The 23902-nt window shown below is 40.2% G+C and overlaps 1 protein-coding gene across 2 annotated transcripts; it reads right to left on the bottom strand.

Moving 5' to 3' along the window:
- Positions 1–18235: 18235 nt before the first annotated feature.
- Positions 18236–23632, bottom strand: dpm3 (dolichyl-phosphate mannosyltransferase subunit 3, regulatory). 2 transcript variants are annotated; one of them, XM_062990078.1, is made up of 3 exons: positions 19143–19255; positions 18893–19028; positions 18236–18623 (listed from the first exon to the last, which is right to left on the bottom strand). In XM_062990078.1, the coding sequence occupies exon 3, from the start codon at positions 18600–18602 to the stop codon at positions 18324–18326; it is 279 nt and encodes a 92-aa protein (XP_062846148.1). In that variant the 5' UTR covers positions 18603–18623; positions 18893–19028; positions 19143–19255; the 3' UTR covers positions 18236–18323. The 2 variants fall into 2 exon arrangements, with proteins under 2 accessions (XP_062846148.1, XP_062846147.1); XM_062990077.1 differs by lacking the exons at positions 18893–19028; positions 19143–19255 and adding an exon at positions 23580–23632.
- Between the last annotated feature and the right edge of the window lie 270 nt (positions 23633–23902).

Raw genomic sequence — 23902 nt, 5'->3', positions numbered from 1 at the left:
ATTATTATTATTATTATTATTATTATTATTATTATTATTACTGGGGATGGTGTTATTATTATTATTATTATTATTATTAATACTATTATTACTATTATTATTATTATTATTATTACTGGGGATGGTGTTATTATTATTATTATTACTGGGAATGGTGTTATTATTATTATTATTATTATTACTATTAATACTATTATTATTATTATTATTATTATTATTAATGGGGATGGTGTTATTATTATTATTATTATATTATTATTATTATTACTGGGGATGGTGTTTTTAGTATTAATATTATTATTATTACTAGAGATGGTGTTTTTAATATTATTATTGTTATTATTATTTGTGGTGGTGTTTTTAGTATTGTTATTACTTGTATTATTATTTTTATTATTTATTATCATTAAATCTTGCTGTTCTATGTTTTTTCTATTTGTAAAAAAGCTAGTTAGAACTTATTTTTTGAAATGATGCAAAGTCCCTAAGATGTTCTTCCTGGGTCAAAAGTCAGAGGGTGTTCAGAGGGTGAAGCAGTCATTTTAAAAAGCACATGGTGAGCCTCTTTAGCTTTTTTTAAGTATATTTATGTTCTGTTTCCTTGGATATGTCACTGCTGTTATTTATTGTACAGGTAGGAAAGAGGAGTTTTATTAACATTATATTAGTATATTTGTCTAATTACTAAAAATGCAACAAGAGGTGCAGTTGATCAAATATCAAGTACTGCTTGTGTCTTTAATATCTACTTTTGACCTACATAACTTTAAGACCTGTATAAGTAAGCAAATATTCTTTGTGCAGGTTTGCGATGGTGGTTTGTGTGGGTTTGTGATGGTGGTTTGTGTGGGTTTGTGATGGTGGTTTGTGTGGGTTTGATTTGAGGTGTGATGGTGGTTTGTGCGGTTTGTGATGGTGGTTTGTGCGGTTTGATTTGAGGTGTGATGGTGGTTTGTGATGGTGGTTTGTGTGGGTTTGTGATGGTGGTTTGTGTGGGTTTGTGATGGTGGTTTGTGCGGGTTTGTGATGGTGGTTTGTGCAGGTTTGATTTGAGGTGTGATGGTGGTTTGTGCAGGTTTGTGATGGTGGTTTGTGCAGGTTTGATTTGAGGTGTGATGGTGGTTTGTGATGGTGGTTTGTGCAGGTTTGTGATGGTGGTTTGTGCGGTTTGATTTGAGGTGTGATGGTGGTTTGTGCAGGTTTGTGATGGTGGTTTGTGCAGGTTTGATTTGAGGTGTGATGGTGGTTTGTGTGGGTTTGTGATGGTGGTTTGTGTGGGTTTGTGATGGTGGTTTGTGCGGGTTTGTGATGGTGGTTTGTGCAGGTTTGATTTGAGGTGTGATGGTGGTTTGTGCAGGTTTGTGATGGTGGTTTGTGCAGGTTTGATTTGAGGTGTGATGGTGGTTTGTGATGGTGGTTTGTGCAGGTTTGTGATGGTGGTTTGTGCGGTTTGATTTGAGGTGTGATGGTGGTTTGTGCAGGTTTGTGATGGTGGTTTGTGCAGGTTTGATTTGAGGTGTGATGGTGGTTTGTGTGGGTTTGTGATGGTGGTTTGTGCAGGTTTTATTTGAGGTGTGATGGTGGTTTGTGCAGGTTTGTGATGGTGGTTTGTGCAGGTTTGATTTGAGGTGTGATGGTGGTTTGTGCAGGTTTGTGATGGTGGTTTGTGCAGGTTTGTGATGGTGGTTTGTGCAGGTTTGATTTGAGGTGTGATGATAGTTTGTGTGGGTTTGTGATGGTGGTTTGTGCAGGTTTGATTTGAGGTGTGATGATGGTTTGTGATGGTGGTTTGTGCAGGTTTGTGATGCAGGTTTGTGATGGTGGTTTGTGCAGGTTTGTGATGGTGGTTTGTGCAGGTTTGATTTGAGGTGTGATGGTTTGTGATGGTGGTTTGTGTAGGTTTGTGATGATGGTTTGTGATGGTGGTTTGTGTAGGTTTGTGATGGTGGTTTGTGCAGGTTTTATTTGAGGTGTGATGATGGTTTGTGTGGATTTGTGATGGTGGTTTGTGTGGGTTTGTGATGGTGGTTTGTGCAGGTTTGATTTGAGGTGTGATGGTTTGTGATGGTGGTTTGTGTGGGTTTGTGATGGTGGTTTGTGCAGGTTTGATTTGAGGTGTGATGATGGTTTGTGTGGGTTTGTGATGGTGGTTTGTGCAGGTTTGTGCAGGTTTGATTTGAGGTGTGATGATGGTTTGTGATGGTGGTTTGTGCAGGTTTGTGATGGTGGTTTGTGCAGGTTTGATTTGAGGTGTGATGGTGGTTTGTGCAGGTTTGTGATGGTGGTTTGTGCAGGTTTGATTTGAGGTGTGATGGTGGTTTGTGCAGGTTTGTTTTGAGGTGTGATGGTGGTTTGTGTGGGTTTGTGATGGTGGTTTGTGCAGGTTTGTGATGGTGCGGGTTTGTGATGGTGGTTTGTGATGGTGGTTTGTGCAGGTTTGTGATGGTGGTTTGTGCAGGTTTCATTTGAGGTGTGATGATGGTTTGTGTGGGTTTGTGCAGGTTTCATTTGAGGTGTGATGATGGTTTGTGTGGGTTTGTGCAGGTTTCATTTGAGGTGTGATGGTTTGTGATGGTGGTTTGTGCAGGTTTGATTTGAGGTGTGATGGTGGTCTGTGTAGGTTTGTGATGGTGGTTTGTGCAGGTTTGATTTGAGGTGTGATGATGGTTTGTGATGGTGGTTTGTGCAGGTTTGTGATGGTGGTTTGTGCCTGAGACTTTTTAAATGTCTGTGGCTGCTTTTACTGTCATAAGTACATAGAATATTAAACATTTTCATTTCACTGTGAATATAATGAAGGTTTTAAGTACTGAAAGCTTTGCTTGGCTTCACTTAATGACACAATATATAATGGAATCAGTACACATGAAACTGATTCCATTAGAATAGAATGCCTTTATTGTCATATATACATATACAGGTGTAAAGTATATCCCAGCTTGTTTGGAAGCTGGGGTCAGAGCTCAAGGTCAGCCATTGTACAGCGCCCTTGGAACACAAAGGGTTAGGGGTTTTGCTCAAGGGCCCAACAGTGGCTGCATGGCTGAGCTGGGATTCAAACTCTCAACCTTTGAGTTGATAGCCCAAAGCTCTACCCACTAGGCTACCACTGTCCTTTTACCAATTACCGTTAGCTTTCCCTTTAACAAATAAAACAACGTTTGCAGTCTCACAGTCACCACTGATGAAGTGCACAGTTATACCGGTATACTGAGGTATGACTCCACTGATTGTACAACTAGATCACAGGTCTGTTGTAGAAAAGTGGACGACTTTATATATCTTAAACCCAACACTAAAGAATAGTGTGACTGTTTCCCACCATGTGCGAAATAGTGTGCAGTATTGAGTATTTAGGAGAGCATTGTTTTTTTTTTTTTTAGAACAATCTGCCCAAACCTGTATGTAATCCATCAGCACTGAATAGTTCTGCTTACCTTGACCACAGAGTTATGAGGTCTCGGTGCCAAAAGTGAATTAGTTTGGATGGTAGTTAGGATGCCGGATCAGTTTTCTGGTACCGACATGAATTTGTGAAGTACAACCCCAAATCAGAAAAAGTTAAGACAGTATGGAAAATGCAAATAATAAAAATAAAAGTCAAAGTAAATGTAAGAAATTTGATTGCAGACAGGATGAATTCGTATTTTGTCTGCTCAACTTCATTTCATTTATTAATAAACATCCATTCCTGCATTTCAGGCCTGCAACCCATTCCAAAAAAAGTTGGGACAGTAAAGCATTTACCACTTTGTAATGTTGCCATTCCTTTTCACCACACTTAAGACGTTTTGGCACCGAGGAGACCGATTTATCGTTTGAACATTCTCCACACATTCTCTATTAGGGACAGGTCAGGACTGCAGGGAGGCCAGTCCAGTTCTCGTACCCTCTTCTTCCGCAGCCGTGCCTTTGTAATGTGTGCAGCATGTGGTTTTGCATTGTCTGGTTGAAAAATGCATGGACGTCCCTGGAAAAGATGACGTCTTGAAGGCAGCACATGTTGCTCTAAGATCTCAATGTACTTTTCTGCATTAATGCTGCCATCACAGAAGTGTAAATGACCTTTGCCAAGGGCACTGACACAGACCATACCATGACAGACCCTGGCTTTTGGACTTGTTGCTGATAACAGTCTGGATGGTCCTTTTCGTCTTTGGTCTGGAGCACACAGCGTTTATTTCTTCCAAAAAAGACCTGGAATGCTGATTCATCTGACTCAGCCTTTTTCTGGAATGTGTTGCATTTTTTTTATTTGCATTTTCCATACTGTCCCAACTTTTTCTGATTAGGGCTTGTAGAAAAAAAGGCCTCATGGTGGAAAATGCTTCTTTTACCATGTGCTGATGGCTTAATAACACGTAGCTATTATCGAGGCCTCTGTAAAACAGTGTCGATCGGAGGTCAGGGTGAGCTCTGGCACTTCTCTAGTTCAGCTTGAGAAATGTGGCACAAATGAGGGAGAAATTACCAAAGCATGACCTAACTAGTGCAATGCGAGCCATGTTGCTCAATCTGCAATGGAAATAAAATATGACTCTAATTCTGAAACCCATTGTTTTTAAGCTTCATACGTCCAGAAATCATCTCGTACTGTTTGGGTTTTAAGGTAAACCATGAATAACATGCATTGTGCTTTTTATATAAACTCATATATTCCATCATTTGTCTCGAGCGACCACAAGAACAATAGAGATGTGCTTTTGGATTGTGTCCATGGGTATCAGATGTATTTTTCTACCCAGACTTCTTTGGCACCGCTCGTGCTTTGAGATCCACACCTTGCCCACAGATGTTAGCGAACTATTTCAACAATCAGCTTAAGCAATAAGGTTTACATTACCTGAAATGCTTGCCTTTGCGAGTATGTTTAAGAGGTCAGCCAGGTGGAACACTTCACCGTGTTATTTATTCCATCCACAGCTTTAAACTTGCCAACATCTCAGCGTGCTCAGCACTTGGCATCCTGCTAATATTTTCTCTTTTTAAAAACATCTTAAGCAATCGTAAAGTTGGGTGTGTGTGTTTTGTAGACTTTTGAGCAGCGCTTTATAGTCGTTTGTGTAAAAGCTAATACATACTGACTTACAGGAACTCTCGACGTGTCGTTAACCGAACAAAAAGCTCTTCTCAGATGTATACTTTAAAAGCAAAGCTTCGTCTGGTCCACCTTGTAATAGTAAAAGACCACTGTCCATTTTATCAGCTCCACTTACCATATAGAAGCACTACTGACTGTAGTCCATCTGTTTCTCTGCATGCTTTGTTACCCCCCTTTCATGCTGTTCTTCAATGGTCAGGACCCCCACAGGACCACCACAGAGCAGATATTATTTGGGTTGTGGATCATTCTCAGCACTGCAATGACACTGACATGGTGGTGGTGTGTTAGTGTGTGTTGTGCTGGTATGAGTGGATCAGACACAGCAGCGCTGCTGGAGTTTTTAAATACCGTGTCCACTCACTGTCCACTATATTTGATACTCCTACCTTGTTGGTCCACCTTGTAGATGTAAAGTCAGAGACGATCGCATATCTATTGCTGCTGTTTGAGTTGGTCATCTTCTAGACCTTCATCAGTGGTCACAGGACGCTACCCACAGGGTGCTGTTGGCTGGATATTTTTGGTTGGTGACAGTGAGGTGTTTACTAATACCAGCACACCACCACCATGTCAGTGTCACTGCAGTGCTGAGAATCATCCACCACCTAAATAATACCTGCTCTGTGGGGGTCCTGACCATTGAAGAACAGGGTGAAAGCAGGTGAAAAAAGTATGTAGAGAAACAGATGGACTACAGTAAGTAATTGTAGAACTACAAAGTGCTTCTATATGGTAAGTGGAGCTGATAAAATGGACAGTGAGTGTAGAAACAAGGAGGTGGTTTTAATGTTATTGCTGATCAGTGTATGTGTTGGTGGGTGGGTGTAACCCAGTAATATTTGTTGAAATTATAAAATATCATTTTAATGTGTCACTTATTTTCTTGCCATATTTACTCTGTCTTTAGAGTAGATCCTTGAATTTAACAGTACAATGTCCAGTTAACGACATAATTATTGGCACTTTTGGTATAAATGAAGAGCATGGTAAAATACCTCTGTGATTAATTAGCTTAACGTCATACAAAGTATAAAAACAAATACTTTAAGGATGAATGAATAATTGGCACCCTTGCTTTTAACTTTGTGTAACTTTCTGCTAACATTTCCTCACAAAATGTTTCACATGATGTAACTTACCAAGTACCGAATCTAAGATCCTCCCTTGTGGACTTGTGTGACTAGGAGTTAGGTCAGGGATCTTGGAAATACATGCTAAATGCTTGATTTTATAGACATCGACCACTTTTGTGTGGATTTGGACATATGGTTTGGATCAATATCCTGCTAAAACATCCAACCATGTTGCAGGTTTAGTTTTTTGGCAGAGGAAGGCAGATTTTTCCTTTAAATGAAATAGTACTTTAAGGAGTCCATGATGCCCAACAAGGTTCCAAGGACCTTTGGAGGAAAAAAAATTTCAATTAATTTACTACACATTACACAGTATATTCACCACTGGGGATTAGATTCTTGTCTGTCTTAAAACTACTATTTTTTTAATGCCAAACCCACCTTCGGGGTTTTTTTTTTTTTGTTAAACAGCCCTATATTTGTCTCCTCTGATCACAAAACCTGGTTCCAGTCAACGTTCCAGTAGCGTCGAGTGCAATCCAAGCACATATGTTAGTCCTTAGTTGACAGAAAAGGCTTTCCTTTGTTTTGCCTTTTAGATAATTAGCTGGCATAAAGGTGGCATCTATTATTTAGATTTATTAGATTTGAAGACTCAAAATCTTCAGCTGTAATTCCTGGGAAAGTCAACACAGAGTTTCTTACATTTACTTTGACTTTTATTTGATTGCAGAATGGATGAACCTGAGATATTTCATGTTTCATTTATGAATAAACAACCATTCCTGCATTTCAGACCTGCAGCACATTTAAAAAAAAAAAGTAAAGTAAAGCATTTACCACTTGCAAACACGTCTTAAGATGTGCAGCAGTACGGGGTCGTCATTGTCGCATTTTGCGTTTCAAAATTCTCCACACATTCTCTATTTGGGACAGGTCAGAACTGCGGGCAGGCAGGTCAGTCCAGTACCCGTACCCTCTTCTTCCACAGTCGTCTCTTTGTAATGTGTGCAGCATGTGGTTTTGCATTGTCTTGTTAAAAAATGCATGGACGTCCCTGAAAATGATGACGTCTTGCTCTAAGATCTCAATGTACTTTTCTACATTAATGCTGCCATCACAGAAGTGTAAATGACCTTTACCAAGGGCACTGACACACCCCATACCATGACAAACACTGACTTTTGGACTTGTTGCTGATGTCTGGATGGTCCTTCGCCTCTTTGGTCCGGAGCACACAGTGTCCATTTTTTTCCAAAAAAAAAAAAGACCTGGAATGCTGATTCATCTGACCACAATACACATTTCCACTGTGTGATGGTCCATCCTAGATGCCTCAGAGCCCAGAGAAGTCGACGCCGCTTCTGGACATGGTTAATATAAGGCTTCTTTTTTGCACAGTAAAGTTTTAAGTGGTATTTGTGCATGTAACTCTGTACTGTAGTGCTTGATAAAGGTTTGCCAAAGTAATTCCTCACCCATGTGGTTATATCAGCTATTGTTGAGTGGTGGTTCTTGATGCAGTGCCGTCTGAGGGATCAAAGATCACAGGCGTTCAGCTTAAACTTGCACCATTGGCCTTTACGCACTGAAATTCTTCCTGATTCTTTGAATGATATTATGCACTGTAGAGGGAGAAATATGCAAATCCCTTTCAATCTTTCTTTGAAGTACATTGTTTTTAAACATTTCAATCATTTTCTCACACATTTGTTGACAAACTGGAGATCCTCTGATCATTTTTGCTCATCAAAGACTGGAATTTTTCACCTCATTACTAGCCCTAAATTAGATTAGATTAGATTAAACTTTGTCATTACACATGTACAAGTACAAGGCGACGAAATGCAGTTTAGTATCTAACCAGAAGTGCAATAGCAGAAAGTGCAGAATAAACAGTATTTATGATATACATTATTTACAGTGGGTAAATAGCAGTGGTATAAACAGGATCTATAAACTATACTATAAACAAATTATGTAGCTGAAAACAATATACATATTAAGGTGCAGATTAATGTTAAGGTGCTATGCAGGTTAAAGTGATTAAGGTTTTTAAGGAAATTTTTGTAAGGAAATTGCCCCGTCCCAACTTTCTTTGGAATGTGTTGCAGGTCTGAAATGCAGGAATGGATGTTTATTAATAAATGAAATGAAGTTGAGCAGATAAAACATGAAATATCTCAGGTTCATCCTGTCTGCAATCAAATTAAAGTAAATGTAAATGTAAGGAACACTGCACTGTTAAAAGCTCTATACAATTTGGGTAAATGCTAACAAGCTTCTGACATCACTCTTGTGAAATCTTTTCTCCTGCAAAAGCCTTCAGCTCTTTGAGGTTTGATGATTTTTGAGGTTGTAGCTGCTTTCTTTAAATTAGATTTAAAGATAATTGATATTTTCTAAAGCATTTAAATCTAGAGACTGAGAAGGCAACTCCATGAATTCAGGAATCCTGGACTGATTCCTTATGCCTAGTTTACACTACACGATTTTTGCCCTGATTTTCACTCGCCGACTGGTCGCTGCTAGATGTGGCAGCTCGGAGGCAACTCTGCATTCGCTCGGGGATTGAAACTCGGCTCTCGGTTGCTAAGTGTGAACCGTTGAACGACTCGATCCGAGCGGCTCAAGAAAAATATCAAGCATGTTAAATATCTGAACCAGTCGCTGACTTAAAATCCTGTAGTGTGAAAGGTGTTGCGAGCAAGTTGCAAATGGCAGTGAGTGCTATGTCGATCTACAGCCAATGAGAACGCAAGATACAGGGTGAGGGGAAACCCGTGGGAGGAGTGTAAAAACGTGGGACAGGGGCATAACATAGTTTATATCAGAATACATCGGCACACACACAAGCTTTACAGTATTTTGTGATCTTAGTAAGGCAGTAAGGTTTCTGCAGCATGCAGTTTCTGCATTCATGCTTGACCGTAGAGATTGTATTCTTGTGGTCATAAGTCTTAGCTTTCTTGGACTATACCAACCACTGACCCATATTGCCAAACTATTGCCACTTTTGATTTGTCACTCCAAAGAACTGTGTCTCTGCAGTTCAAATTTATTCTGGATTATTTCAGTCGACTCTTTCTGGGCACGTATACTGGAGTTCTGGTTGGTTGCCACTGTCTTTTACAGTCAGACCAGAGTTTTTCTTTGTTAGGATGATAACATTGTTGAGGCCTCTGGATGAAATGTCGGGCTTTCTTCCATGGACAGGCAAGTTTGTTGCTGCACTATAAGCTTGGAACTTCCCAAAAATACTTTCAATGTCTATATGAAAGTTCAAGGTTTTGGAAATAATCTTCTACTCATTGCCCTTTCAGTGCAATAATCACCTCTTTCAGCTCCTCAGTTCTCACCATGGGCAGCAAGGTGGCTCATTGGGTAGCACGGTCACCTCACAGCAAGAAGGTCCTGGGTTTGTTTCCCTGGTGGAGTGGTATGGGTCCTCCTCATGCTCTCCCCATGTCTGTGTGGGTTTCCTCCGAGAGCTCCGGTTTCCTCCCACAGTCCAAAAACATGCAGTCAGGTTAATTGGAGATACTAAAATCACCCTTAGGTGTGTGTGTGCGTGTGTGTGTGCGTGTGCGCGTGCGTGTGCCCTGCGATGGACTGGCACCCTGTCCAGGGTGTTTGTGTGCCTTGCACCCACTGAGAGCTGGGATAGGCTCCAGCTTAGGATAAGTGGCAGTGAAAATAAGTGAGTTGCAACACACCTTAAACACTTGAATCTTTGGGTGGTGTTTATATAACACATCACAACTGAAGCAAAGGAAGAGCTGTTTCTAATAGCTCTGAGTTTCTAATACGTAGTTTAATCATGTTGTAACCCAACTTTAGGTCATATAGACGAGCAGGTTTTAGAATGAACAAAACATATAAAATGGTTAATACTAGGACAGTATTAACAAAATATCCTGCTACACTAAAATACTACATAGGTACTTAAAATTTATTTGCTGCATCATTTAACAAGTAGATATGTAATTTAAAACAAAATTTAGTTTTAAGTTTGGAGTTATAAGTCTTTAAAGAAGGTGAATACATTTGATTGCAACTGTACAGTATATGTAGCTGTGTGTGTATATGTGTGTGTGTGCGAGTGCATGTATACTTACCACCTACCCTGTTTGTCAATCAGAGGTGACCCCTATATGACCTCCCCCCCCCCCCCTTCCTCCACTGCCCAGACGATTTTTGTGCACTAAATCATTCTCAGCAATGCACTGGCATTAACCTGGTATTCACATCTTAGTGTGTTGTTCTGTTATAAATGTATTTGGTGCAGCAGTATTGTTGGTATTTATATATACATTATATAACATTGCAATTGGGGCCATTTATACCTGCCGAATACCAGTTTCTATCAAACATATACTGAAAGTCCTAAATACTTACAGGAATAAGAGTCTATAGCAATACATAATACTATGAGAACAATCTTAAATCAAGCCAAAACGAAAACTCTTCTCAGGTTCTTGACTAAAATTGGTCTAAAAGAGCATATCTACAGAACAGCATGTGACAAGGACTATAGACTGACAGATGAGAATTACCTACCCATGAAAATAACTACTTTGTGTAAGTAAGTTTAAGTAAGGTAAGTAAGTTAAAATTTAACTTAGTAAGTTACACTTAGTACACTCAGTAAGTCTTAGTAAGTTAAGTAAGTAAATAAAAGTAGGTACGTAAGTAAGTCTTAGTAAGTTAAGTAAGTAAATAAAAGTAGGTATGTAAGTAAGTCTTAGTAAGTTAAGTAAGTAAATAAAAGTAGGTAAGTAAGTGAGTAAGTCTTAGTAAGTTAAGTAAGTAAATAAAAGTAGGTAAGTAAGTCTTAGTAAGTTAAGTAAGTACATAAAAGTAGGTATGTAAGTAAGTCTTAGTAAGTTAAGTAAGTAAGTACATAAAAGTAGGTATGTAAGTAAGTCTTAGTAAGTTAAGTAAGTAAATAAAAGTAGGTAAGTGAGTAAGTCTTAGTAAGTTAAGTAAGTAAATAAAAGTAGGTAAGTAAGTAAAAGTAAGGTAAGTAAAAGTGAGTAAGTCTGAGTAAGTAAAAGTAAAATAAGTAAATGTATGAAAGTTAAGGTAAGTTAAAGTAAGATAAGTATAAGTAAGTAAATGTAAGTAGGGTAAGTAAAAGTCAGTAAGTAAATGTAAGTAAGTAAAAGTAAGTTAAGTAAAGGTATGAAAGTTAAGGTAAGTAAAAGTAGAAAAGTAAGTACTGTATAAGTAAGTAAATGTAAGTAGGGTAAGTAAGTGTAAGTAAGTAAAAATAGATTTAAGTAAGATAAGTAAACGTATGAAAGTAAGTTAAGGTAAGTAAGGTAAATAAAAGTAAGTAAGTGTAAGTAAAAGTAAGTAAGATAAGTAAAAGTAAGTAAGGTAAGTAAGTAAATAAGTAAAATTAAGTACGTGTGATTAAGTAAATGTAAGTAAGTAAAGTAAGTTAAAGTAGGTAAGATAAGTAAATGTATGAAAGTAAGTAAGGTAAGTAAGTATGTAAAAAAAATTAAGAAAGGTAAGTAAGTAAAAGCAAGTAAGGTAAGTAAATGTAAGGTACTGTATGTTGGTAAGTAAAAGTAAATAAGTAGAAGTAAGTCTTAGTAAGTAAGTAAGTAACTGTACATTTGTGGTATACAGGCGGGTGACAAAGTGCATGTTAGGTGTAGCTTCAAAAATAATCAATGTACATGCCAGATAAGTCTACCTAATAAAGCCCTGTGGTGAAAAAACTTTTAATGAAACACCTCAGAAACTGGATTATGAGTAGAAACGAGTTTTATTCTTGTCTCGCACTGACAAAGTCTCACTTATAAACTAGAAGAGTGTGATAAGTAGGAAAGAAAATAATCACCCTGTATACTCCCATCAGTGAGCTTGTAGGACGGTGGAAGATTCCATCATTAACAGAGATTTCTTAGCTAGAACATAGGATCTGGTCTAAACCAGCTAGAACTGGGTTTTGGAGGTCATACAATGTAATAGACGCACTTCTTGTCCCGTATACCACTTTCTAGTAACATTCCATTGTAGCGGTATTCTTGGAATACTGGAATATGACGACTGGTAATCATGCCCTAAATATATTTAGACATTCTAGGTAGTTATTGATTATGAATGAATATTTCAAGTGTAAATTAAGGTTTTCTTCTCACACTGTGCTCTGTGTAGTCATGAATGTATGAGTGTATATATATTGCCCATCCAATTGCCCGATTGCATCATGCTTCCTCTCCACCAATGCCGATCCCCGCTCTGATCGAGGAGAACGAAGCTAACCCACGCCCCCTCCGACACATGGGCAGCATGCCGTATGCATTTTATCACCTGCACTTTGACGAGTGCAGCTGAGCTCAGCGTTGTGTACCGAGAGACGCCTCTGTGCAGGTGCCATCAATCAGCCAGCAGAGGTCGTAATTGCACCAGTCACGGGAGGGAGACCCCATCCGGCTTAGTCCCGCCCAAATCTGAACAACAGGCCAATCGTTGTTCATGTGGCCGCTCAGCCTTAGCCGGTAGGCAGAGCTGAGATTCGATACGATGTATTCGAGATCCCAGCTCTGGTTCCAGCGTGTGTCTTTACCCCTGCGCCACCTGAGCGGCCTTATTTTTTCATCTGAGATAAATAACCACAATTATTTTTTAGTAAACATGACAATCAATCTAAAGCTGACCGTATTACACCATCAGGTATAAATGGGTAGCAGAAAATTATCATCGTTAGGTGTAATTTGAGTAATAGCAGGTCTGCATGGGCGCAAACATTTGTACTTCATAAACAGTGGTTCTGTCCACATGTTTTAATAGAAAAAAGCTGCTGCCTTCTTTCAAACGATTGAACTTTGTGTGCAATAGGCACAGCTTTAGGAAATCCAGCTCACACAGAGTTCCTGAAGCTCAGAGGTTAATTTACTGAACCACAAACCCATTCGGATACAATAAATCAAGCCGTTAGCTTTGCACGGGGACTGCAGACGCGTCTGTGGAGACGCAAAGCCTAGTCAGCATTTCTGACCATGCTGTGCCCACAGTGCCAGCCAATCGGCGACTAGGTGGAGCTCACTCAGTGGGAGGGGTCTGTGACTTATCACCCCCCTAAAGAGTACTAAAGCGGTTTAGCACCCCGTAATGAGCCTGTTCACAGCGTACTCCTCCGCAGGGGGCGAGAGTAAACGAGACCCCTCGGCATCCACTTTTAACTGCAGTGAGACTAAGCAAACCCAGCCAGCCAAAAACATCAGATTAATTCTGCGCCGCGTAAAAATAGTGCATTTAGTGGCTTTAGGATTAGCACTTTAAGAGCCAGCACGCAGACGTGGATCATATTCTGGAATTTCCATACAGCTCCGGTCCACCCCCACTATGTATTTTTGTTATGCCTCGCTGCGATGCTGTTCAGTGGAAGGTCAGACATAAGTTTTCCATTTATGGAATACTTCACGATTCATATTCCAATTTTAAATAAACAAAATGACTAAATAAATAATAGCTGAAGGGCAAAATGAAATCCATAGTGTCAAAAAAAAAACAGTATGAACCCAAACTATGTCATGTTTTGTCTGGTCATTTAGAGCTAGTAATGAGATAAAAAAAATTAAATAATTATGATTTCAAACAGGTCGTGAAAGTCTGAGTCTCTGATGTGCAAAGATGATCAGAGGATCTCCAGTTTGTCAATAAATGTGTGAGAAAAATACTAAAATGTTAAAAACAACATTCATCAAAGAAAGATTGGAAGGGATTTGCATATTTCTCCCTCTACAGTGCATAATATCATTATACGATTCAAAAAATCTGAAGGAATTTTACTGCGTAAAGGCCAAGGGCGCAAGCTTAAGCTGAACCCCTGAGATCTTCGATCCCTCAGACGGCACTGCATCAAGAACCGTCACTCAACAATAGCTGATATAACCACATGGGTGAGGGATTACTCAAACCTTTGTCAAGCACTACAATACAGAGTTACATGCACAAATGTCACTTAAAACTTTACTGTGCAAAAAAGAAGGTTTATGTTAACCATGTCCAGAAGCGGCGTCAACTTCTCTGGGCTTTGAGGCATCTGGGATGGACCATCACACAGTGGAAACACTAAATCGCTTGGTCTCCTTGGTGCCAAAACGTCTTTTAAGTGTGGTGAAAAGGAATGGCAACATTACGAAGTGGTAAATGCTTTACTGTCCCAACTTTTTTTGGAATGTGTTGCAGGCCTGAAATGCAGGAATGGATGTTTATTAATAAATGAAATTAAGTTGAGCAGATAAAACATGAAATATCTCAGGTTCATCCTGTCTGCAATCAAATAAAAGTCAAAGTAAATGTAAGAGAAACTGTATTTTTTATTATATGGTATATTATTATTTTATTATTATTAGTTGTCTGCATACTTATAGCCCTATAGCAGACATCCCAAGTTGCAAAAACTCATTTCAGGGAGGTACCTCAGGACCCGGACACCGAAATCCCCCCCTCCCCCCAAAAAAAAGCTAAAAACCTCTCGCACGCACCAAAGGATATGGGTGATGGTCCTGTATTTGGCTCCATCCATCTTCCCATCAATTTTAACCATCTTCCCTGTCCCTGCTGAAGAAAAGCAGGCCCAAACCATGATGCTGCCACCACCATGTTTGACAGTGGGGATGGTGTGTTCAGGGTGATGAGCTGTGTTGCTTTTACGCCAAACATAACGTTTTGCGTTGTGGCCAAAAAGTTCGATTTTGGTTTCATCTGACCAGAGCACCTTCTTCCACATGTTTGGTGTGTCTCCCAGGTGACTTTTTATAGATATCTTTGAGAAATGGCTTTCTTCTTGCCACTCTTCCATAAAGGCCAGATTTGTGCAGTGTACGACTGATTGTGTCCTATGGACAGAGTCTCCCACCTCAGCTGTAGATCTCTGCAGTTCATTCAGAGTGATCATGGGCCTCTTGGCTGCATCTCTGATCAGTCTTCTCCTTGTTTGAGCTGAACGTTTAGAGGGACGGCCGGGTCTTGGTAGATTTGCAGTGGTCTGATACTCCTTCCATTTCAATATGATCGCTTGCACAGTGCTCCTTGAGATGTTTAAAGCTTGGGAAATCTTTTTGTATCCAAATCCGGCTTTAAACTTCTCCACAACAGTATCTCGGACCTGCCTGGTGTGTTCCTTGGTCTTCATGATGCTCTCTGCGCTTTAAACAGAACTCTGAGACTGTCACAGAGCAGGTGCATTTATACGGAGACTTGATTACACACAGGTGGATTCTATTTATCACCATCAGTCATTTAGGTCAACATTGGATCATTCAGAGATCCTCACTGAACTTCTGGAGTGAGTTTGCTGCACTGAAAGTAAAGGGGCTGAATAATATTGCACGCCCCACTTTTTAGTTTTTTATTTTTAAAAAAAGTTTAAAATATCCAATAAATTTCGTTCTACTTCACGATTGTGTCCCACTTGTTGTTGATTCTTCACAAAAAATTACAATTTCATATCGTTATGTTTGAAGCCTGAAATGTGGCAAAAGGTTGAAAAGTTCAAGGGGGCTGAATACTTTTGCAAGGCACTGTATGTTCCTTAGTGCACTAGATAGTGTACTAGATAATAGACTTGTTTCTTACCTAATGCTTTAGGTAGTGTATTATTTAACGGATTTAGGTTCCCTACATAGTGCACTAGATAGTATTTTAGATATGAATTTATGTTTCCAACGTAGTGCACTAGATAGTGAATTAGACAATTGGTTTATGTTCCCTACACAGTGCACTAGATTGTATATCAGATCACGGATTTATGTTCCCTACATAGTGCACTAGATAGTGTATTAGATAATGCATTCATGCTCACTACATAGTGCACTAGATAGTATTTTAGATATGAATTTATGTTTCCAACGTAGTGCACTATGTAGTGAATTAGACAATTGGTTTATGTTCCCTACACAGTGCACTAGATTGTATATCAGATCATGGATTTATGTTCCCTACATAGTGCACTAGATAGTGTATTAGATAACGCATTCATGTTCACTACATAGTGCACATAGATTTATGTTCCCTACACAGTACGCTAGATTGTATATCAGATAACGGATTTAATACGCGATCGGGGAATAAAGTCTGTGTCGCCTGCGTGCGCGTTTGTGTGTGTCGCTCTTGGCCGCTCGTTCTAGATTCCGGGAGATTTTATCTGACCTGCGGGCATCAGGGAGCCGCTATGTATATGCGGGAGACTCCCGGAACTTCCGGGACACTTGGGATGTCTGCTATAGTGTAGCTGATTGTGGTAGGCACTATAGTACACTAGGAAAAGAGTTTTTGCTGCTGACTACAAACGTGCTATATGACTAATAATAATAATAAATGGGCAGCACAGTGGTGGACTGAGTGTCAGACAGCAATGAGTTAATCCTCAGCTGTGGTTACAGTGAGTTTGGCATGTTCTCTCAGTCTAGGTGGATGTCCTTCCTTCCAAAAAATGGTAGTTGGACAAAGGTACACTGGCTACTCAAAATTTCCCCTGGGTGTAAGTGAATGACTAAGTGCGTGATGCCCAGTTATAGGCTGGTGCTTCATCTAGGCTGTTTCTCTGCCTTGCATCCAGTGTTTCCAGGGGTCACCGGATCCACTGTGACCATGAACAGGATGTAGCAGGTAGTAAAAAAATAATTAAAACACTGTATGAATAAAAGCTTTATTCTGAACAGGGTCGTGATTGATCCGGAACCATCCAGAACCACTAAGCATGGTGCTTGGGCAATCTGAATTAAGAATTAATCTGAATCCACCTATGTCATGTTTTAAGTCCAGGCAGGGAGAACATACCAAACTCCTCACAGACTGATAGTAGGCAATATAGCTTAACATAACATTCTCCTGTTAGATTCATAGAGGTATGGAATTTAGAGATCAGCTGCATGTGCTGGTCCAATGAAGAAAGCAAACATTGGTGTAGGTAGGTTTGTTCGGTTTTCTGGTATATAGCATGGCAGGTTGTATAAAGTGTTATTTCCATACAGAAATACCACCAGCAACTGGCATTTGTGAAGTGGGACGAGTACCCGATCATTTGCAAGCCTGTTTTAAACCTCTTGCAGACATTTCAGAGCAGCCATGTGGAGTACTTAAACAATAGCACTCTATTGTCTAACTTAAAAATCAACCTGTGTTTTGCACAAGTTTAAAAACGTCTGGTGGGCATTGTTACCAAATCCGACTCTGAAATTCCAGACGTCTCCACTCTTTTTTTTATCGGCTCCACATACCATATAGAAGCATTTTGTAGTTCTACAATTACTGACTGTAGTCCAGCATTTAGCTTGCTTTCACCCTGTTCTTCAATGGTCAGGACCCTTACAGGACCACCACAGAGCAGATATTATTTAGGTGGTGGATCATTCTCAGCACTGCAGTGACACTGACATGGTGGTGGTGGTGTGTTAGTGTGTGTTGTGCTGGTATGAGTGGATCAGACACAGCAGCGCTGCTGGAGTTCTTAAATACCGTGTCCACTCACTGTCCACTCTATTAGACACTCCTACCTAGTTGGTCCACCTTGTAGATGTAAAGTCAGAGACGATCGCTCATCAATTGCTGCTGTTTGAGTTGGTCATCTTCTAGACCTTCATCAGTGGTCACAGGACGCTGCCCACGGGGTGCTGTTGGCTGGATATTTTTGGTTGGTGGACTATTCTCAGTCCAGCAGTGACAGTGAGGTGTTTAAAAAGTCCAGCAGCGCTGCTGTGTCTGATCCACTCATACCAGCACAACACACACTAACACACCACCACCATGTCAGTGTCACTGCAGTGCTGAGAATGATCCACCACCCAAGTAATACCTACTCTGTAGTGGTCCTGACCATTGAAGAACAGCATGAAAGGGGGCTAACAAAGCATGCAGAGAAACAGATGGACTACAGTCAGTAATTGTAGAACTATAAAGTGCTGATAAAATGGACAGTGTGAGGTGGTTTTAATGTTATGGCTGATCAGTGTAGACGTGTATTTATTAGTTGCTGTATAAGCTGTTCTGCCTTCTTTGGAATGGTTCTGCTTCCAGATCAGAAGGATATAACAAATTATACAAAATAAAAGTTTATTCACTGAGACACAACGTCTGGTAACAGGACATCAAGACAGATAATCAAGTCCATTTAAACAAAGCCATCACATCTTCAGTCCCTTCTTCTTCAAGTCCGCTTTAGCCTCTTGTATCTGGGTCTGGAGCTCTCTGGACGCTTCCTCACAATCGTTAAACGTGGCTACTCTGTACCCGACCGTTGCCAGTGAATAGCATCCAAACACCACCAGCAGGTACACGGGCATGGGCCAGGCCACTTCCTTGTACACTGCAGGCAACTGCAAGCCGAGCAGATCAAAGGTCACTTGTGCCCATGCGATTCCAACCACTGATGCGCACAGAAGCCACTCCAGCAGTTTGGTCATGATGATGGAGATATGAGGACTCTGAGGAGGAGAATGAGAAACATGGCATCAGATGCACAGATCAAATTTTAAACATGCAGGTAAAATATTAAAGCTGTTTATTTATTAATAACTGGGTAACAGAGATATTCTGTCCTGTTGGTGCTAAGCACAACCCCAAACCCCCCAAAACATTGACTTTTGTGATGTTTTGTGTGATCAACTTTAATAAACAATATTAATAAACATCCATTCCTGCATTTCAGGCCTGCAACACATTCCAAAAAAAGTTGGGACAGTAAAGCATTTACCACTTTGTAACGTTGTAATTCCTTTTCACCACACTTAAAAGGCGTTTTGTCACCGAGGAGACCAAGCGATTTAGTGTTTCCACTGTGTGATGGTCCATCCTAGATGCCTCCGAGCCCAGAGAAGTTGACGCCGCTTCTGGACATGGTAAACATAAGGCTTCTTTTTTGCACAGTAAAGTTGTAAGTGGTATTTGTGCATGTAACTCTGTATTGTAGTGCTTGACAAAGGTTTGCCAAAGTAATTCCTCACCCATGTGGTTATATCAGCTATTGTTGAGTGACGGTTCTTGATGCAGTGCCGTCTGAGGGGTCGAAGATCACAGGGGTTCAGCTTAAGCTTGCGCCCGTTGGCCTGTACGCACTGAAATTCCACCTGATTTTTTGAATTGTTTAATGATATTATGCACTTAAGAACGTCTTTAGATGTGTAACAGTACGGGGTCGTCGTTGTCGCATTTTTCGTTTCAAAATTCTCCATTCTCTATTGTGGACAGGTCAGGACTGCAGGCAGGTCAGTGTAGTACTCATACCCTCTTCTTCCAGTCGTGTCTTTGTAATGTGTGCAGCATGTGGTTTTGCATTGTCTTGTTGAAAAATGCATGGACGTCCCTGGAAAAGATGACGTCTCGATGGTCTCAATGTACTTTTCTGCATTAATGCTGCCATCACAGAAATGTAAATGACCTTTGCCAAGGGCACTGACACACCCCATACCATGACAGCCCCTGGCTTTTGGACTTGTTGCTGATAACAGTCTGGATGGTCCTTTTCATCTTTGGTCCGGAGCACACAGCGTCCACTTTTTCAAAAAAAAAGACTGTTGTACGGTTGTATTATGTTTTAAGTGTCATATTACTGTTTTATTATCACTATCAGTATTGTCATTACAGCAGTGATTATTACACTTTAAGGTACCACAACAGACCATACAATGACCAAAATGCCAGTCTTTTAGGGTGCACAAGTGTAATGTAATCATGTAATGTGTTCATAAAAGTTCAGTCCATACCCCTATGCATCACCAACCTCAAACAGACCACAGGCTGCAGGTCTGCATAAAAGCATTAAGATGTTGCTTTAAAAGAACATTTAAAAACCCAGACACCCCCTATTACTACTATTAAACTAGTCCATTGTTTATTCTCAATTCTTTAAAGTCAGGGTACAAGAAATGTGGAAGAAATATAAAGCACTGACCAATTGAAGAAAGCATGATCAACCATCAAAATCCATAACTGGTGCACATCAGATTGTATAGATTAATAGTTTATTCGCAAATTTACATTTATGACATTTTTTTTTACCACAGCAACTTACAGTTGTGATTAATTCAGGTTTAGGAGCATTAGGTGGTGGTGGGGCTTGAACCAATGACCATCCACTGATTATTGCAAACTGAGCTACTGATGTTTTGTGCCTCTTTGTTTACAGTTTATTTGCAATGTAAAGAGAACTTGCTATTTAACTAAAATTACCAATACAAAATAGGTGGCACAGTGGTGGACTGAGTGTCGAACAGCAACATGAGTTTATCCTCAGCTGTGTTTACAGTGAGTTTGACATGTTCTCTCAGTCTAGGTGGATTTACTTCCTTCCAAAAAATGACAAAGGTAGACTGGTTACTCTAAATCGTCCCGTGGTGTAAGCTAATGGGTAATTGTGTGATGCCCCTTGCTTCCAGTGTTTCCAAGTGGTACTGGACCCACAGTGACCATAAACAGGATGTAGCAGGTAGCAAAAATAATTATTTTTATATATACAGTGTATCACAAAAGTGAGTACACCCCTCACATTTCTGCAGATATTTAAGTATATCTTTTCATGGGACAACACTAACAAAATGACACTTTGACACAATGAAAAGTAGTCTGTGTGCAGCTTATATAACAGTGTAAATTTACTCTTCCCTCAAAATAACTCGATATACAGCCATTAATGTCTAAACCACCGGCAACAAAAGTGAGTACACCCCTAAGAGACTACACCCCTAAATGTCCAAATTGAGCACTGCTTGTCATTTTCCCTCCAAAATGTCATGTGATTTGTTAGTGTTACTAGGTCTCAGGTGTGCATAGGGAGCAGGTGTGTTCAATTTAGTAGTACAGCTCTCACACTCTCTCATACTGGTCACTGAAAGTTCCAACATGGCACCTCATGGCAAAGAACTCTCTGAGGATCTTAAAAGACGAATTATTGGGCTACATGAAGATGGCCAAGGCTACAAGAAGATTGCCAACACCCTGAAACTGAGCTGCAGCACAGTGGCCAAGATTATCCAGCGTTTTAAAAGAGCAGGGTCCACTCAGAACAGACCTCGCGTTGGTCGTCCAAAGAAGCTGAGTGCACGTGCTCAGCGTCACATCCAACTGCTGTCTTTGAAAGATAGGTGCAGGAGTGCTGTCAGCATTGCTGCAGAGATTGAAAAGGTGGGGGGTCAGCCTGTCAGTGCTCAGACCATACGCCGCACACTACATCAAATTGGTCTGCATGGCTGTCACCCCAGAAGGAAGCCTCTTCTGAAGTCTCTACACAAGAAAGCCCGCAAACAGTTTGCTGAAGACATGTCAACAAAGGACATGGATTACTGGAACCATGTCCTATGGTCTGATGAGACCAAGATTAATTTGTTTGGTTCAGATGGTCTCAAGCATGTGTGGCGGCAATCAGGTGAGGAGTACAAAGATAAGTGCGTCATGCCTACAGTCAAGCATGGTGGTGGGAATGCCATGGTCTGGGGCTGCATGAGTGCAGCAGGTGTTGGGGAGTTACATTTCATTGAGGGACACATGAACTCCAATATGTACTGTGAAATACTGAAGCAGAGCATGATCCCCTCCCTCCGGAAACTGGGTCGCAGGGCAGTGTTCCAGCATGATAATGACCCCAAACACACCTCTAAGACGACCACTGCTTTACTGAAGAGGCTGAGGGTAAAGGTGATGGACTGGCCAAGCATGTCTCCAGACCTAAACCCAATAGAACATCTTTGGGGCATCCTCAAGCGGAAGGTGGAGGAGTGCAAAGTCTCGAATATCCGCCAGCTCCGTGATGTCGTCATGGAGGAGTGGAAAAGCATTCCAGTGGCAACCTGTGAAGCTCTGGTAAACTCCATGCCCAGGAGAGTTAAGGCAGTTCTGGGAAATAATGGTGGCCACACAAAATATTGACACTTCAGGAACTTTCACTAAGGGGTGTACTCACTTTTGTTGCCGGTGGTTTAGACATTAATGGCTGTATATTGAGTTATTTTGAGGGAAGAATAAATTTACACTGTTATATAAGCTGCACACAGACTACTTTTCATTGTGTCAAAGTGTCATTTTGTCAGTGTTGTCCCATGAAAAGATATACTTAAATATCTGCAGAAATGTGAGGGGTGTACTCACTTTTGTGATACACTGTATATACCGATCAGCCATAACATTAAAACCCCCTCCTCGTTTCTACACTCACTGTCCATTTTATCAGCTCCACTTACCATATAGGAGCACTTTGTAGTTCTACAATTACTGACTGTAGTCCATCTGTTTCTTTGCATACTTTTTTAGCCTGCTTTCACCCTGTTCTTCAATGGTCAGGACCCCCACAGGACCACCACAGAGCAGATATTATTTAGGTGGTGGATCATTCTCAGCACTGCAGTGATACTGACATGGTGGTGGTGTGTTAGTGTGTGTTGTGCTGGTATGAGTGGATCAGACACAGCAGCGCTGATAAAGTTTTTAAACACCTCACTGTCACTACTGGACTAAGAATAGTCCACCAACTAAGAATAGTCCACCAACCAAAAACATCCAGCCAACAGCGCCCCGTGGGCAGCGTCCTGTGACCACTGATGAAGGTCTAGAAGATGACCAACTCAAACAGCAGCAATAGATGAGCGATCGTCTCTGACTTTACATCTACAAGGTGGACCAACTAGGTAGGAGTGTCTAATAGAGTGGACACGGCATTTAAAAACTCCAGCAGCGCTGCTGTGTCTGATCCACTCAAAGCATGTAAAGTATGTAGAGAAATAGATGGACTACAGTCAGTAATTGTAGAACTACAAAGTGCTTCTATATGGTAAGTGGAGCTGATAAAATGGACAGTGAGTGTAGAAACAAGGAGGTGGTTTTAATGTTATGGCTGATCGGTGTATAACTAATCCACCCACAGGCATGTTTTGAGTCCAGACTGGGAGAACATACCAAACTTCTAACAGACGAATAGTAAGATGCATGTAGTTATGGATTCTAATACTATAGGCTTCTAATATACAATGTTTGTTACATAGATTTTATTTTAAAATAATTTGAGCAGTCATGGAACAGTAGCAATTACATCTTCTACTAGCTTAGCTATCTAGCTAGCTACATGCTAACCGGCTATGATGCTATTCTATTTACCGGGACAACGCTAATAACAACAGGTGACCAGCACGCATCTGGCCAGTTGTTTTTATGCGTGTTTGGGGGAAAAAAACTAATATAGCGCAAATATAGCGTCTTGTTTTAAATGAATCAATGCGGAGAAGTGACAACTTATCAAGCTAAACAGAAATACATTACTGACTTTATACCAAAAAACACGTACAGAACAACCAGCAGCCATTCATACAGCTAACCAACCGAAATATAATAATAATAATAAACTGTTGCGCATAATAATAACACTTTATTTCAAAAGTATCACTTATTATTCTCACCTGTAAGCCAGCTCACCACTAATCGCACAGCGATGTCGCCAACAGCGCAAAGAATGCTGGGTATTGTAGTCCTTTGTTACAATTCGCGGTACTACAACTCCTACCACAATAAAAAGATAAATAAAATAATTACGAGAATAAAGTCGAAATAATTACGAGATTAAAGTCAAACTATTATGATAAAAAAGTCGAAATAATTATGAGATTAAAGTCAAACTTTTATGAGAATAAAGTCAAAATTACGAGAATAAAGTCTAAGCAATTACGAGATTAAAGTCAAAATAATTACGAGATTAAAGTCAAAATATTACGAGAATAAAGTC

Source organism: Trichomycterus rosablanca, chromosome 2 (assembly GCF_030014385.1).
Source record: "Trichomycterus rosablanca isolate fTriRos1 chromosome 2, fTriRos1.hap1, whole genome shotgun sequence".
Classification (NCBI taxonomy): domain Eukaryota; kingdom Metazoa; phylum Chordata; class Actinopteri; order Siluriformes; family Trichomycteridae; genus Trichomycterus; species Trichomycterus rosablanca.
Note: the sequence above shows the minus strand (reverse complement) of the source record. Positions and strands in the feature narration are given on the sequence as shown.